General features: G+C 42.6%; 2 protein-coding genes across 4 annotated transcripts; one reads left to right on the top strand and one right to left on the bottom strand.

The window, feature by feature from the left end:
* The first annotated feature begins 648 nt into the window (after positions 1–648).
* Positions 649–9181, top strand: erap1b (endoplasmic reticulum aminopeptidase 1b). The gene is made up of 18 exons (XM_053610449.1): positions 649–1041; positions 1338–1852; positions 1976–2114; positions 2222–2356; positions 2483–2603; positions 3058–3212; positions 4034–4147; positions 4599–4730; positions 4811–4942; positions 5051–5208; positions 5880–5959; positions 6085–6268; positions 6382–6541; positions 6639–6823; positions 6908–7069; positions 7172–7312; positions 7746–7827; positions 7907–9181. Exons 2-18 carry the CDS (start codon positions 1353–1355, stop codon positions 8090–8092), a joined length of 2766 nt encoding a protein of 921 aa, XP_053466424.1. The 5' UTR covers positions 649–1041; positions 1338–1352; the 3' UTR covers positions 8093–9181.
* Positions 9182–11249: 2068 nt separating this feature from the next.
* gtf2h2 (general transcription factor IIH, polypeptide 2) lies at positions 11250–16636 on the bottom strand. 3 transcript variants are annotated; one of them, XM_053610480.1, is made up of 15 exons: positions 16287–16636; positions 15501–15578; positions 15339–15375; positions 15136–15222; positions 14985–15035; positions 14837–14891; positions 14235–14340; positions 13498–13588; positions 13309–13396; positions 12989–13096; positions 12737–12800; positions 12488–12594; positions 12273–12375; positions 12149–12188; positions 11250–12059 (listed from the first exon to the last, which is right to left on the bottom strand). In XM_053610480.1, exons 1-15 carry the CDS (start codon positions 16340–16342, stop codon positions 11949–11951), a joined length of 1182 nt encoding a protein of 393 aa, XP_053466455.1. In that variant the 5' UTR covers positions 16343–16636; the 3' UTR covers positions 11250–11948. The 3 variants fall into 3 exon arrangements, 1 of the variants encoding a protein (XP_053466455.1); XR_008384355.1 differs by lacking the exons at positions 11250–12059; positions 12488–12594 and having other exon boundaries at positions 12169–12188; positions 12656–12800; positions 16287–16625; XR_008384356.1 differs by lacking the exons at positions 11250–12059; positions 12149–12188; positions 12273–12375 and having other exon boundaries at positions 12497–12533; positions 12656–12800; positions 16287–16626.
* Between the last annotated feature and the right edge of the window lie 4 nt (positions 16637–16640).

Here is a 16640-nt window from a genome sequence, read left to right as displayed (position 1 = left end):
CAAAGCATCTCAAGGGAGGACAATTCAATTAAATTTTATTTGTACAGCGCTTTTTACAATGGTCATTGTCTCAAAGCAGCTTTACAGAAACATATAAACACAGTATACAGATTTTAAATGTGCAAATTTATCCCAGTGGTGAGGAAAAACTCCCTAAGATGTTAAGAGGAAGAAACCTTGAGAGGACCCAGACTCAGAAGGGAACCCGTCCTCATCTGGGTAACAACAGATAGTGTAAAATGAAGTCTGTTGGTCCTTAAGCAGCCGTAGTCCCAGCATTCTGGAATTGGAGTAGATGAGAGCTCCATCCAGAGGTAGGACATCCGAAACGGATCAGGCAGGTCCGGAGAGAAGAGCGGATCAGGATCTCTAGTATCTCCATACAATTGTGTGTGGCTCGACAGAAGGAGAGAGGAAGAGAAAAGATTGTTAGGACTGTGCTTAGCGTAATAGAAAGTCTAGTCAGGGTAGGCTTGAGTAAATAAATACGTTTTAAGCCTGGACTTAAACACTCAGCATCTGATGATGTCCATGGGTTCCAGATTTCAAGCAGTCATTGACAGCAAAGGAGTTGCATCTAACCTATGTAAGTAAATAAATCAATAAATAAGTAAATAATATGTATAAATACATAAATAAGTACATAAATGCATTGGTACATAAATATTTTCTTTTCTTTCCTTTCCTGAGAAAGTACTGTTCACGTTTTTCCTCACTGTTGGCAAGTTTTAGACTTTTATTTTGAAATCCATCATGGCCGCCTCTGCATTCGCGCAGTCTTGTTTACGCACTGTTTGCGCATACCACTGATTATCCTTGCGTGACACGTCGCTTTATATTATTTTTAGTTTTTATTCGCAGTTGCATGGTTTTGGTGTCTGAAGTGTTGAGTGTAAATGAGTCGAGTGTTTTAGTTGCGCGAGTTTCCCATGATGCATTGGGTTTGCGCGGTTTTATTTTCACTTTCATTCTCTCGGATCGTGACGAGAGCGGTTTGTCGCAGCGCAGCCGAGTCTCTGGGAGTAAACATTAATGTCAGAGGTGTGAAATAATAGCTCATGAAGTTTAACCTGCAATCCAGGAGACTTTGGCGGGTTATTTATTTATTAAAAGGAGAATTTTTTTGCAGTGGTGTTGTGTCAGTGTACAGTCAGGGCTTGTGGATTAAATGTGAAAGCAGATGAACCAGAAATCCCCTCTGAATCAGGGGAATAAATGTTAAACATCATGAATGTGAAAAATATTTATGTTGTATCGTGCTCAGAGTTGTAATTTGAACTCGTATGTGAGATATATTTGTAAGATTATTTGATTAATTTCCACTTCCTGGTTCTCAGCAGTTCCTGTAGAACATGGCCGTCCCTGTTCTCCTCCTGTGTTTGTTCTTCGTGTCATCGTCTTGGACGGCGGTGACGCAAACCAGAGAAGAAAGCGAGTCCTCCTTCCCAAAATCGACCAGCGGAGAGACGTTCCCCTGGAACAAGATGAGGCTCCCACAGACCGTCTCTCCATTCCATTACTCTCTCCTCATCCACCCCAACCTCACCAGCCTCGACTTCACCGGGAGAGTGAAGATCCGACTGGACGTCCTCGAGGACACGCACACCATCGTCCTCCACGCCAAGGACCTCAACATCTCCAGGGCCGGTCTCCGGGGTTTGGCTGAAGGTCAGAGCCAGGCTCTCAAGGTGCTGGAGTATCCGGCTTACCAGCAGATCGCTCTGGTCAGCGAACACATGGTGCTGAGGAGAGGAAGCGTGTACGTCATCGAGCTGGAGTTTGCAGCCAAACTGTCCGAGAGCTTCCACGGGTTTTATAAAAGCACGTACCGCACTAGTGATGGAGAGGAACGGTGAGTCATGTTTTTTTGTACATTATCTGAACCCTATTTTGGAAAAACATGTATGGGGTATTTTCTACATTTTCTAGAAAACATTTCAGTAATTACACACTTTACTGATGTTTATGTTGACAGGGTGCTGGCGGCCACACAGTTTGAGCCGACGAGCGCACGAGCGGCGTTCCCCTGTTTTGACGAACCTGCGTTCAAAGCCAACTTCTCTATTCACATTCGCCGAGAGAGCAGACACATCGCCATCTCCAACATGCCCAAGGTAATGCTCACACACCGCACAGCAAAACCGAACACCTAATAATAATAATAATAATAATAATTGGATAATGAGTCGCTGGGCTGTCTCTTCTCACGTCCCTGTCTCAGCTGAGGACGCTGCCTCTCCCAGACGGTCTGTTTGAGGACCAGTTTGACGAGACTGTGAAGATGAGCACGTACCTGGTGGCCTTCATCGTGTGCGACTTCCTGTCCATCAGCAAACGCACTCAGCATGGAGTCGAGGTGAGAGCGGCAGAAGATTTTCTACAGAGGCTGAATCTTGCGGTGGAGTTTCGTGTGCACGACGCAGTAACGAGTTGAACGTGTATTTAGTTAATAATCTGTGAGGCGCTGTGCTGTTCTTGTCAGATCTCCGTGTACGCCGTACCCGAGAAGATAAAGCAGACCGAGTTCGCTCTGGAGGCTGCAGTGAAGCTGCTGGACTTCTACGATGATTACTTCGACATCCCCTACCCTCTGCCGAAACAAGGTGAACATCTGTACAGCTGTTTCACACTGATGTTTACTACTTAAGGAATCTGGTAGCAAATAATGAATTGGAGGTGACGTATTAAGTATTAGTCTCCTACAACATATTAAGTCATGTGTTCAAGTTGTGCTCAAGGCTTGGCCATGAAATAAATAAATAATTTGATGCAAGATAATTAACTAATATATTAACTCATGGCCCTGCCTTATTAAAAAAAGAAATACACCATATTGCTTCAGCTGCTCCGTATGTATTTGATGTGTGGGAAAAACACTTAGCAGCTCATCTGAGAAAAAGAGATAAAAGAGATAAAGTCGTGGCTTGGAGAAGTAGCTCAATAACAAACTGAGCACCACCAATGATATACAGCCTCCAGCATGCTGTTTATTTGTCTATAGTGATGTCACAGCAGATTTCTCTGTATTTACTGCCCTCTGTCGCTCGTTCCTCACAGATCTCGCTGCCATCCCGGACTTCCAGTCAGGCGCTATGGAGAACTGGGGCTTGACCACGTACAGGGAGTCGGCTCTGTTCTTTGACCCCCACAAGTCCTCAGCCTCCGACAAGCTGGGCATCACCATGATCATCGCACACGAGCTCGCTCATCAGGTCTCACGCTTTCTTTATGTTCCTCAGGCTTACATACCTTCAGATGAGAAGCTTTTCATATATATATATATATATATATATATATATATATATATATATATATATATATATATATATATATATATATATATATATATATACACACACACACACACACACACACACGTGTACAAATGAAGGGAAACTTGGTGGATCCACTGATTGAGGGGGATATGTTTTGGAAGGATGGCGTTCAGTGCTCCAAGGCGCAATGAAAGCCGTATTCGTGGTGGCTGACACCTTAATAAACACACGTTATATTGGTTTTTCCTTTAATTTGTCCCCTGTCTGTAAATCTGAAGAAGCTTCCAGTGTGTAACTGCAGAGTAGTTTAGTAATAATGATAGACGTAGTAAAAAATTGAGCACAATAATATAAAAGCTTACGGTTCAAATCTGTTTCTTTAAAGAATAGTGAAGTTCATGTGCGTGTAGACATTTACTTCTGAATCAAGTAGTAGTTTCGTGTAGAACTTTGGAGAAGCAGAGAGGACCCTGGTTTATTTGAGGAGTTTGAAGAAAATCTCCTGGTTTAAGCTCCTCATAAAGCTGCTTGAGACCATGTCCAGAGTGTGAAAAGCTTTTCTAGGAAAACTTAACCATTCAAAATATGAAATGGTTCTGATCGAGTTTGCTTCAGAATAATTCAATATTATAGCTAGTGCTAATGTCTTCATTATTGTTCTAAAATGGTAGAAAATAAAGACCGTCTGTAAGCAGGTGTGTCCTGTACTGCGCATGTATAAGAGATCCTCGAGCTGTGCTGTTCGTTCTCCTCCGCAGTGGTTCGGTAATCTGGTGACGATGGAGTGGTGGAATGATCTCTGGCTGAACGAGGGCTTCGCCAAGTTCATGGAGTTTGTGTCTGTGAACATCACCAACCCCGAGCTGCAAGTGGTGAGTCTTTCTTCTTCTTTTAACCACAAAATTAACATCTAACACATTACACACTGTGGTATAATCAATTCTCTAATTAATTCCATTCATTATGAATTCATTTCGTTCAAAAGGATTCTTTTAAATTGATTAATTCACAGAGATTCGTTCAAAGCACTTAAATGAAGCTGTATGAAATCTGAACCGTGTTTAAAAAATGAACAATAATGCATGGAATTGAATCAAACTAAACAACACTTCCTTAATTCAAAGGGTGTTTATTAGAAAATAAAAAATACAGCTTACACACAGTGTGCATGTAAAGACCGTAATCTCTTCATATGATGGCCTGCTGTTAGAGATTTCACATTCTTCTGCATGACATGAAAAAAAAAAAAAACAGAACTTAAATAACTAAAGTAATGTATCTTAAATCGGGTGTACATGTGGAAGTTCACGCTGTCTTCTGCAGGAGGACTATTTCCTTGGAAAGTGCTTCGAGGCGATGGAGGTAGACTGTTTAAGCTCCTCTCACCCCGTGTCCTCCCCCGTGGAGAACCCGGCTCAGATACGGGAGATGTTCGATGACGTTTCATACGACAAGGTTCGGCTGCACCGTGATTATTGCAGTGTCGTGTTTTTAGAAAGCACTTGTGCGTATAATGTGTGTGTGCGGTTTGTCAGGGTGCGTGTATCCTACACATGCTAAGGGAGTTCCTGAGCCCTGAAGACTTTAAGATGGGGATCGTTGCCTACCTGAAACGCTACAGCTACCAGAACACCGTCAACACACACCTGTGGGAGAGTCTGACCACCGTGAGTACGCGCCGGTGTGAATGTACTGAGGTAGTGAGAGCAGCGACACACGTCAGTACCGGATGGTCTTTAAAATGAAGTAAATAAATGTGTGTTTGGTTTTTACAGAAGCAGCACGCTGAAGACGAGGTGGACGTCAGGGCGATGATGGAGACGTGGACACTGCAGGAAGGCTTCCCGCTCATCACGGTGGAGGTCAGAGGTCGGGAAGTGCACCTGAGTCAGGAGCGATACCTGAAGGCCGAGGACTCGTCCCAAACCTCGGGGTGAATACTGCACTGACTCACACACTCCTCTAAAGTTATAACTCAATAGTATTGTTTGGGACGTGACACAAATCTACCGGTTATATCATTCTCTTCACCAGCCAGAGTTTACAGTGTCTTCCAGAATTATTGGCACCTTTCACCAAAATGACCCAAACAAATAACACAGACATACATTATCGGTTTCTTTCTTTATTTATAGATAACACTTTTTTTTAAAATTATTATTATCTTGAACTCTTACAATTAACAACTAACTGCATTGAGTCTCTTCCTGTAATTTCTAACAAGGTTTGAGACGCTAGTAGACCAGCTCACTCCTCCAGAACATTTCAAGCTCCTTTATATTCCTACAGTTTGAAATAAACGTGCTGAGCGAACATCACTGCAGCTGTAGTAATAGTTTTAAATAATGTATCATGTAATTATCACGATATAGACATTTACAATATGACGTCTATCTGATTTGTGAAAGCTCTCTCGTACCTCACTGGTTGTTTGAATAGTTACGGGTTTCTTCTGGAACTTCTGTGATTGAGGAAACAACTTAAGCACACGTGCATTTGCGTGTGGCTTTAGAAGAAACCGCTTCGGCTTATATGTACACATCACCGACTATACCTTCAGGCTTGTGGTGTCTCTTTAGTCCTGTGCTCCTCTTTTGGAAACAGATTTCTGTGGCACGTTCCTCTGACGTACGTCACCAGCAGCTCGAACACAGTGCATCGCTTCCTGCTGAAGACCAAGACAGGTGTGTACACACACACACACCACTTTTTGTCTGATTAACTACATTTGGGGTAAAAGAGGAGAAATTGTGCACATTTGTGGTCAGTTCATTCCTTCAGTAGTAAATCTCTGCTATCCTGATGACAGATGTGCTGTACCTGCCTGAGGAAGTGGACTGGATCAAGTTCAACGTGGACATGAGCGGATATTACATAGTCCATTACGAGGGCTCGGGCTGGGACGACCTCATCGCCCTGCTCAATCACAACCACACGGCTCTGAGCAGCAACGACCGGGCCAGTCTCATCAACAACGCCTTCCAGTTGGTCAGGTTAGCTGCCCGTCATACACCACTGTGCTCTGATTGGTCAGCTGTTCTTAGATACAATCTAAGCTGTATGTACCATGTTACACACTCGAGTAATCCTTCACAATGTTGGACAGCGTGGGGAAGCTGCCGCTGGACAAAGCTCTGGACCTGTCGCTGTATCTGAGCCGGGAGACTGAGATCATGCCTGTGACGCAGGGCTTCAGTGAGCTTGTGCCACTTTACAAGCTGATGGAGAAGAGAGACGAGCTAGAGGCACTGGAGAGCCAGATGAAGGTCAGTCAGGGATCATACAGACGTTTAAAAAAAACACGATGCATTCATAATTATGGTGTATGTACTTGATCTCAGATGTGTTCTGGTTGTCCCACAGAGCTACATCGTGCACCTGTTCCACAAGCTCATCGATCAGCAGGTGTGGAGCGATGATGGATCGGTGTCTCAGAGAATGCTGCGCAGTTATCTGCTCCTGTTCGCCTGTGTGAGGGGTCACCCACCCTGTATCTCCTCTGCCAGCCAGCTCTTTAACAAGTGGAAGGAGTCTGATGGCAAAATGAGGTCAGACGTCATCTAGGTAGATGCAAAAAAAACCTGAGTGTTGCAGCACTTTTGCATAATTGAGTTGATTTTTCCTCGTTGCAGTCTTCCTAACGATGTGAGCCTGGCAGTGTTTGCGGTCGGGGCTCGCACCGAAGAAGGATGGAACTTCCTGTTTGAGAAGTATCGTGAAACGCTCTACACTTCTCTGAAGATCCGGATCAAGTCGGCCCTCTCTATCACTCCTCTCGCTCACAAACTGAAATGGTGAGATTTTACAATCGGGTGATAAGTGTGTCACAGTATGTCTATTCTTAAGCATTATATCCAAACCTCACATATCATCTTTAATAATAATAATCTCATCAGGATGATGGAGCAGAGTTTGGAGGGCTCGGTAATGAAGACACAGGACCTACCGTACGTCATGGTGTCCATCAGTAGGAACCCTAAAGGTTATAAACATGCATGGGACTTCCTGAAGGCAAACTGGCACTCGCTGGTGAAGAAGTGAGTAGAACAAATTACAGCGCTTTAAACATCTGAGTGCTGCACCATAGACACTTAAGGTACATTTGTAACCAGTAGTGCGTAAAATGCTCAAGCAACACAATCCAACATTAATAGGAAGTACTACAGCTAAGATGCAGGGAAGTGAGTAGAGTCATGGACACCTGACCATCACACCCATACATGCTTGTTGAACATCTCGTTCCAGATTTAGTCCCCGTTATAATATATGATTGGCTGCATGAATGAGCAGGTATTCCTATTAAAGTGGACGGTGCCTATAATAAATAGGGGTATTTCTAGTGCTTATTTTATAGAAGGTAAAATACAGAGTAATCTTATTAGACCTGTACACCTTCAGAGATAATCTGCTAATAATTACATTACCCACCTCCAAATGTAAAACTAATCCAGCAGGACCTCTGTCTTTTAGGTTCGACCTTGGTTCCCACTCCATAGCGCACATGGTGACGGGCGTGACCAGCCAGTACTCCACCAGGGAGAAGCTGGAGGAGGTATGTATAAGAACGTTTGTGCAGGTTCTGCTGAGTAAGGTGCTACATGAGCTCACCTCGGGTCTCTCTGTTCCCTCAGATTCGCAGCTTCTTCGGTTCTCTGAGTGCAGGGACGGGTGCGGAGCTGAGGTGCATCCAGCAGACACTGGAGAACGTGGAGGAGAACATCCGCTGGATGGACAAGAACGTGCCCCTGCTGCAGGCCTGGCTGGATAAGAACCATCCGGAACAGCAGAAGCGCTATGACTTGCACACTGACCTGTGAAGCTCCAAAATCGGCCATCGGCTCCCAACCCCACCTGATCTCAGGTCTGAAGAGAGAGAAAGAGATTTACAGGACACTCACTGTGAAGTAAAATGCTGACGTGCCTTTGGAGAAAGTTCACATGCAGCACTTGGGACATTTCCTAAATATTTGGTGTTTTGTTTTCCCCTATTTTTTGTTCAGAGAAAGCAGCTTTGTGATTCTGAGCCGTGACTTTGGTTGAAGACAATCTTTGGTTGTCTTTGTTCTATTTATTTTGCTATTATTTCTGTCATGGATTTTGTCAACTGACCATAAATTTGAGAAGCTGCTGTATAAAATATAAGAATTCTTATTATTCAGTACATTTACATGGACCACAATATTAACCCAATACCATGTAAACACAAATTACCTAAAGTCATACTCGAAGTAAACACAAATCGAATTAAAACATGTGGAGTGTTCCTGTTGTAGGCGCATAATACACATGCAAACACTAATCACGTGTGAGAGTTTTCGCCGCATTTTGTGATAGGACACGTACAGCAAATAAGTGAGAATGACTGCGTCCGAAACTACCTACTATAGTAGGTAAATATGTGATTTGGGACGCAGTTGTCTATTAGCACGTATAGCACGAAAAATAATTAACTGCACTTGAAGCTTTCGTAAAATTAAAAATGAAACACCCAAAACTGTATACGGTACCATAATGAAGACCGTATATTGATACGTGAAATTCTGGAGGGAACGTCGTACGGCGTGGGGACATAATGACGTGTCCCATTAATCGACCTATGTTGTAAAACAGGAACATCCTAAAAGCAACTCATCTGAACAATGGATTTAAAAGCAATAAAATTTATTAATTTTAGCACCTGTTACTGAATAATTGAAAATCATTCATTTTAATTTAGAATGAAGACCAAATGTACCAGTCCCTCATTTCACTTTTGAGTTTAAATTTGAGCACTAATTTTTTGACGTCCTGCTTATCATTAACTACTGTTCTTATGGTGAAATGTTGTATTTTTTGTGCAGATCTCAGTGAAATGTTGTGATGGATTAGATATAAATTTTGAAATAAAACTCATCCTTTAAAGTCGACTCAATCTCCATACTTCCTGTTACTGAAACGTGTGATCTCTATGCTGATGTCATGGATAAGATGAACTTGCACAGTTACAAAAACAAAACACATTATGAGCCACACACGATTGTTTGGAGATACTAGAGATCCTGATCCGTTCTGATGCCCTACCTCTGGATGGAGCTCTCATCTACTCCAATTCTAGATGGCTGGGACTACGGTTGCTTCTAAGGCCAAACAGACTTCATATAAATCCATAATGAACTTTCTTTTACTTTTACACTATCTGTTGTTACCCAGATGAGGATGGGTTCCCTTCTGAGTCTGGTTCCTCTCAAGGTCTTCCTCATATCATCTTAGGGAGTTTTTCCTCACCACCGGCTTGCTCAACTGAGATGAATTTGCACATTTAAAATCTGTATCCTGTGTTTATATATTTCTGTAAAGCTGCTTTGAGAATGTCCTTTGTAAAAAGTGCTATACAAATAAAATTGTAATTGAATGTAATTACATTTTACCTGTTCCCGGTCGAAACCCCTTTTGACAGTTAACGTCATGTCTACAGCAGTTACGTGTGTGAGCACAGGGTTAAAACCATCATTTGATTAATCAACAGTCTGCAAAAAAGTTCAATAAAATGTCAGGTTTTTTTCCATTTTGGAGGTTTTGGAGATACAGACTCCACCCCAACAACTACAGAGGGATCTGTATAAACCAGAGGTTCTCAACTTTTTGTAACTAAACCCTCCCTCCATATTGGAGGAGACCAGGTATAATGATTATCTGATCTATAATCTGTTCTTGTACTTTTATAAAACTATATAACGGACAGGTATGGAACATGAACGATCTAAAATGTTTCTGAACACTATAACTACTCTGAATAAGAGAACTAGGCTGTAATAACATTGACTATTTTACATGTAAAACATGTTGCATTCTAAAAACATTCTCATAAGAATGATGTAAATGATGAAGGGCGCGTCTCTCAGCCCCTCACTGAACAGAGCAGATGCAGAGAGAGGTGTGAGTGCAGCGGGAAAGCAAGTCCTCACGCTTGCAGGACAGTACTGGTGATATTTGGAAAGTTGCTAAGGTTTGCCCAAAAAGTCACTAAAGGGGTCTGAAAAGCCGCTGAGTTGGCTACACTGGTCTGCACTGACAGATAGATAAAAGACAAGCTAAGCTCCGCCTCACCTGTCTGGAGAAACGCCGCTGAATTCCTCGTCCGACTTCATCTCCATTCCAGAAAATGTTCATTTTCGCTTTACTACATTTGTTATGGTTGTTTTTTTATGTTTTGAAAGAACCGCGCGCTGCTGTTTGTTGTTGTTCTTCGGTATGAGGCTGCCGTTAGTGACCGAAAATATCGGTATCTGCTGACACCTGCTGGTGTGGAGTGGGAACTGCAGCGCCGAAGACCAACTTTACTCCTTTCAACCCAGTGTAATCTGTAAATAAATAACATGGAAACGCTCTGCGCTATAATTTACTGTCACATCTTTTAATACGCTCTGTAAATTCTTTTTATACAGCTTTCGTCTAAATACACTGACCTTTTTTTTTTCGAAATACTAATTAAAACAATTTTTTAATCACTTTTCATCACAGCCCCTCTCACTCTCTCTCTCTCTATATATATATCTCTTACACCGACAGCATGATAAATACTGACAATGTAGGAGATTTTTCTGGAAACATCTCTCTAGAGCTATACGTACAGTATACACGAGTATATATCTGGGATTTTAGTTGCAATCAGCTGTCAGTAATCTGTACAGACTCTATATGCATGCTGAACACAACCCACAACTTCACAGAGATAAAAAAAAAAAGTACTATGAGTTATTTATTAAACAATATATATAAATTGTTGGCAAACTGCTGAGGTGTAAGAGGAGTAAAACACTGTAACAGCGGTGGTGTTGCAGCTTATTAACACTTCTGTGATTAAAAACCCTTTTCTACCACACAGAGGTGAGACTTACACAGATTTACTGGTTATAAAAAATAAAAAGTGGATAAAACTTAAACCCCAGCGACCCTCGGTCAACATGACTGCAAAAAGACAACCAGCCACAAACATAGACAAAAAAATATCCATTTAATCACATCTGCAGTGTTAACGTTACACAGGAGTGACAGTTCAGTTTCCCGTACAACAAAAAAAGGTTTCCTCAGAGGAGTCCTTTGGACCTGTGAAGAGGTCTAGTTTTATAAAACATCATGACTCGACTCCTTACAGCTGGGATCGAGACGAAAGCTGTTGGCTATATGATAGTGTACACACACACACGGCTTTGTTTCAGGACTGATGGTGATTGGCGGCCCATTGCTCACACTGGTTTTTGTTTCTGGCCTCTTCCACGTACACAGCTCACAGACACCCACGATTGGCCAGCGTCACTGTGATTGACAGGAGAGAGAAACTATGTCCCGACCACTCACAGGTGGCTGGGTGGTTCTTGGAGACACACCTAATCCAGCTAATCCAGATCTGTAGGAGTGTGTGATGTTACGAGGCAGGTGTATCTAGCTGTGTGAGTGTGTGTGTGTGTGTGATGTTATGGGTGGATCCAGTGGAGTCTCCCGGCCCTGTTTTGAGGTGCATATAGAAATCAGGTACAAAAAAGTCGTGAGTTATCTTCAACGTTGAAAGCTAGAACTTGGACGCTGACTCTGGAAAAGGATCCAGGAGAAGCAGAAGAAGGTTCTACAGCGTACCCGAGGAACGTGTGCGTTCTCCCTGTGCGTGCTCGCGCGTGTGTTATTTAAACTCGGGCCTCAGGACGCGCTCTGCCTCTGTATACAGCACGGGCAACAGTGCAGTGTGTCGTGAATGAACACGTCACACTCCACGCAGAACACACTTGCGCACACCGGACACGTGAACACCTGCAGAGATACATTTACAATATAAAATGGGAAAAATGACACGTGCAGAAAATAAATGAGCCACGAGCACATAAAGACATGAAACTCACACTTTTGTCCTTCAGCTCTGCTTGGCAGGCTTGACAGAACCTGTGCGAGGAGGAAAGTGTGTTACTCTGTGTGTACCGTGTGTTTGGTCAGACTAATGAACTGCATGCGAACATAAACACGCACCCGTCGCCTGTGCGCTCCTCCAGCGGACGCTCCTGAAACGCTTCCAGGGGAAAGAGGTGGTGGAAGGAGCGAGCCAGGTGAGGGGCGGAGACCAGCGTCAGACCTGAAGATCACACACACACACACACACACACACACACACACACACATCAGAGCTATTTGAGCACAGAATGTGTGAGAGGAATGTTAAATCTCAGCTTCAAGTCTGGACGTACCACACACTTTACACTCGACGGGCAGCTCGGTGTATTTGGCTCTGCACTGAGGACAAAAATAACCACCGAGACTGAGTTCTGGTCCTGCGTCTGAGCTCTCCAAGTGCCTGAGCACGCGCGCACACACACATACACACACACACACGTTCATAAACACATGATACGTACTTGGGAGTGTGTCACCTACAGTCGTTATCACTCAGGACGTTTCTGATCGGTTCAGTATGTGATCATGTGATCAGTCCTTACGACATGCTGAAGGAAGGCTTGGAGTCCTGATCAGATGCAGAAGCGATGACATGCTGAGGGAAGCCTGGAAAGAAGGAAAGAAAATAAAGTCCCAGTAAAGGAGGCGTGTCCTTTTTCACTCCTCAAAGCTTTATATATATAAATGTATATATTTTCATCCACCACTGTGTGATTATTATTATTATGAGATTGTACACAAATGTTATGAATCCCGCTGACTGTGATGTGTGAGCGTTGACGGTGTCGTGTTACCCATGCGGATGAGCGAGCACTCGGAGGAGGAGCTGGCAGGAGGAGGCTTCACGTGGAACGTCAGCAGGTCCTTGAAGTGGCTCTCGTCCAGGATCACATTGTAGCTTCCTGTTAAAGCACACAAGGCACATTTAGGTCCCATCGGTATGAGCCGTTAACACATCAGCAATTTTAACGATCAATTAAAGCCCAACCCTGTTCTCAGAGCTCCTCCGTTACTACACCACACACACACACAAGGCGTGTTTACGTGTGTTTACTAGCACTGAAACTGGGTCATGAGGAGGAGAAGCAACACACACATGACAACACACACACACCTCCTGTTTCTCTGGTGAGAACGGTACACACCCGAACCTCAGCAGACAGTCCGATCACAGACACTCGGATTTTAAGCGATTTCAGCGTCTGTTTCCAAGAAAAGACATTTCATCAGATAAACAGATCAATGTGTGATTCTAGAAAATACTGTGTGAAGTTTTGGTTAAAAAACATTCCCGCTGTTATACCTGGATGAGTTCGTAGATGTTGGCTGGATCGCAGGTGGTCAGACTGCTGAAGATGACCAGAATCTCTCGGCTGGTGTGTCCTGGCATGTGTCTACACACACACACGCACACACACACAATCATATCGGAGCCCGACACATGAGGGAATGTACACAGTCAAATAATGATGGGAGTTCTGTCTTTTTTCAGCGAGTCAGAACATTTGATTCAGTTCACAGATGAGTCGATTCTTTTAGCTTCAAAATGACTCACTGCATTTTTTTAAATATTTTTTTTTTACCTAAACTGGACAAACTATGCTCGAAATTCTTTACCAAAGTCGTACTCTGGTTTCTAACGAACAAAATAACATTACTTTGCACTGCTGTTATTAAATTAGCAAGGCACCATAAACGTGCATTGACAAAAAAAACCACAGTAAGCATCACTGCATGAATACTACAGCGCTGCTCAGTCATTAAACAGATTCATTTCCAGTGCAGGGTCGTCCCTGTCGCGCCGAATCGTTCACACAGCCGAGAGTCAAACACGCGTGAACATCTGTTATGTGAAATAGTTTATTCAGGACGGACTAAATAAAAAAACAACACGGGATTTTTATGATCCGTCTTATTTTGTGAACAGTATTACGATTTAGCAGATTCTGCAAGGGGTATGTAAACTTTTGGGCACAACTGGATATACACGAGTCCGCATTCGGCGAATAGAGCGATCTGTGAGGTAAATTCTCCACCCACTTGAGCGTCTGCATGGCGATGCTGAGGGCGTTGTACAGAGACGGCTCGCCCACACACCCCGAGTCCACGGCTTTCTTCAGCGCCACTATGTGCTTCTTAGGGTTTCCTGGTTCAAGAAAAATGAGACACAGAACGAGGAAATATACATGTATATATATATATATAAAATATTATTCATAATAATAATAATAACAAATGTTTTTCTGAGCTACAATTCCCTGCTTTCACCCAGTTCATTATTACTATTTTATCTTATTTACTTGTTTATTTTATGATTTTACATTTATTACCATTGATTGATAAAATTTCTATTACATTTTTATTTTTATATTTTCTACTTCTTCACTTGTGCTGTATTTTTTGTAAAACAGTCTGAGCTAAAAATTACATATATATTTAATCAAATACAATCTGATAATAAAAGCATTATTATTTTATTTTTTTAATTCACTATAGCATTTTTTTGTTGAATTTGTATGAAATATTTCACTGTAATTTATTCTTTTTTTTTCTGAGCTAGAATTCCCTTCCTCACCCAGTTCATTATTATTACACCATTATTAAGCGTTAGTGATCTATGGTTAGGTGTGTGTGTTATTCACCTGCCAGGTCAGTGAGAATCTCGGCTCGTTTGTTCTTGGTGGTGATGATTCCGATCTGCAGAAAAGAAAAGGAAATAATTAACGACCACACCCTCTTAACAGCTTCGGCTAATATCATATCTATACTACATAAAAATCTACACCTCACCTGACTGATGGGGTTCTGGTCAAAGTACTCGTCGACAAAGTATTCCATGAGCTGAGGAGGGCACGAGAGCATGAGCGTGTGAGCACGTGAACGTGGAGATATTTCACGTGTATTAACTTCGGACAGCGCGTGTGAGGAAGTCAGTTCTCACCTTCAGCGTGGACGTGAGTCTGTTGGGCTTCAGGTCCTGGTCCTCCATCGTCCGAGACGAGTCGATCACCACGTACAGGTGACGCATCTGCACACGGATTACAGCAAGTTCAGTACAAAACACAGTAAACCTTTTTAAAATAAAAAATACGAGAGGATAATAATAATAATAATAATAATAATAATAATAATAAGGGCGCTCACCATTCCCAGCCGAACCTGCCCATGACTCTCGAACACTCTACAACACAACGTGTTGAACATCAGCACACACAGATACAGATGCTGTTTAGTATAATACACACACACACACACACACACACACACACACACACACACACACACACACTTCCCTCACGCTCTCACCTCTTCCGTTTGGCCTCGAAGAGAATTTCCTCTACGGTGGCTTTCAGGGACCCGGACTCGTCCTCCTTCAGCACCTCCCTGACGACATGGACAGAAAGAAATATATATATATATATATCGTTCGATCATGGATTCGGGAAGCGCTTGATACGGGTCAGGGTCACAGTGGATCCCGGGAACGCTGGACGTGAATCGGGAATACACCTTGGATGGGATGGGATGGGATGGACGTCCTGGTGCGCCATGCGTGCACACACACACACACACATTCACAGCTAGGGGCATTTTAGTATCACCACTCTACCTAGTGGCATGTTTGTGGGAGGAAACCAGAGAACCCTGAGGAAAACTATACAGATAGTAACTCGAGCTCAGTGAGGCGCTGCATCAAAACCATTAGATTATTATATCAGACTTATTCGAAAAAATGTCATACGCTGTTTAATCCAGTGTCTTAAAATATAAATATAAAAGGTATATACTAATGACCAGAAGGTTATGGGTTCAGATCTCAGGACTGACAGACACAATTCGGACTCTGTTTCACTTGCTTTAGATCACCAACATGAATAAATGATATTCATGATAAAGACTGGATTCCTATTAAGCTTTATTCAGTCCTGTCTGTGTTTAATTTAAAAGTTAAATCAATTTAATTTCTAAAGCGGAAGTCTCCATTCAAACTAACTGAAGTCAGTCAGGAACAAACCGGAAACTGCTCCATGACTTTTCTTTTAATTATAAAAAGAAACACAGACTGTTAGAAGGTGATTAATATTCACTCACCATGTTCGTTCATAACCTCCTTCCCAGCGCTTTGCTCTCTCCGGTTCCTCGTCCATCGTTTATATTTAATGGGGTTTTTGTTTGTTTGTTTGTTTGTTTGTTGTTGTTGTTTTTACAGAATTAAACTAAACTAAAATAAAGTAAAACTAACAAACTAAATAAATCGCTCACGAGTTCGTGTGCGGAATTTATTTTCCACAAAGAAGAACAATGACTAATTTTATTATAGCTCATATAAACGCACACATTAATAAACGAGTCGTAGCAAACATGTAGCTAGCGCTTCATTCGTGCGCACGCGCGTGCAACACCATAATCCTTCCCCTCGGAACTCTAACACGCAGGGTCTTCGGT

Source organism: Ictalurus furcatus, chromosome 22 (genome assembly GCF_023375685.1).
Source record: "Ictalurus furcatus strain D&B chromosome 22, Billie_1.0, whole genome shotgun sequence".
Lineage (NCBI taxonomy): Eukaryota > Metazoa > Chordata > Actinopteri > Siluriformes > Ictaluridae > Ictalurus > Ictalurus furcatus.
This window is presented reverse-complemented; position numbering and strand designations above follow the sequence as displayed.

Excerpts from the sequence above, each read along its gene's own strand:
- gtf2h2 (XM_053610480.1), bottom strand. The coding sequence starts at position 16,342 with ATGGACGAGGAACCGGAGAGAGCAAAGCGCTGGGAAGGAGGTTATGAA. Across the intron at positions 14,341-14,836 it reads GATTCTCACTGACCTGGCAG|GAAACCCTAAGAAGCACATA; the intron begins GTGAATAACACA and ends TTCTTGAACCAG. Across the intron at positions 12,595-12,736 it reads AAGCCTTCCTTCAGCATGTC|GCACTTGGAGAGCTCAGACG; the intron begins GTAAGGACTGAT and ends GCGCGTGCTCAG.
- erap1b (XM_053610449.1), top strand. The coding sequence starts at position 1,353 with ATGGCCGTCCCTGTTCTCCTCCTGTGTTTGTTCTTCGTGTCATCGTCT. Across the intron at positions 1,853-1,975 it reads ACTAGTGATGGAGAGGAACG|GGTGCTGGCGGCCACACAGT; the intron begins GTGAGTCATGTT and ends TTATGTTGACAG. Across the intron at positions 6,824-6,907 it reads GAGTCTGATGGCAAAATGAG|TCTTCCTAACGATGTGAGCC; the intron begins GTCAGACGTCAT and ends TCCTCGTTGCAG.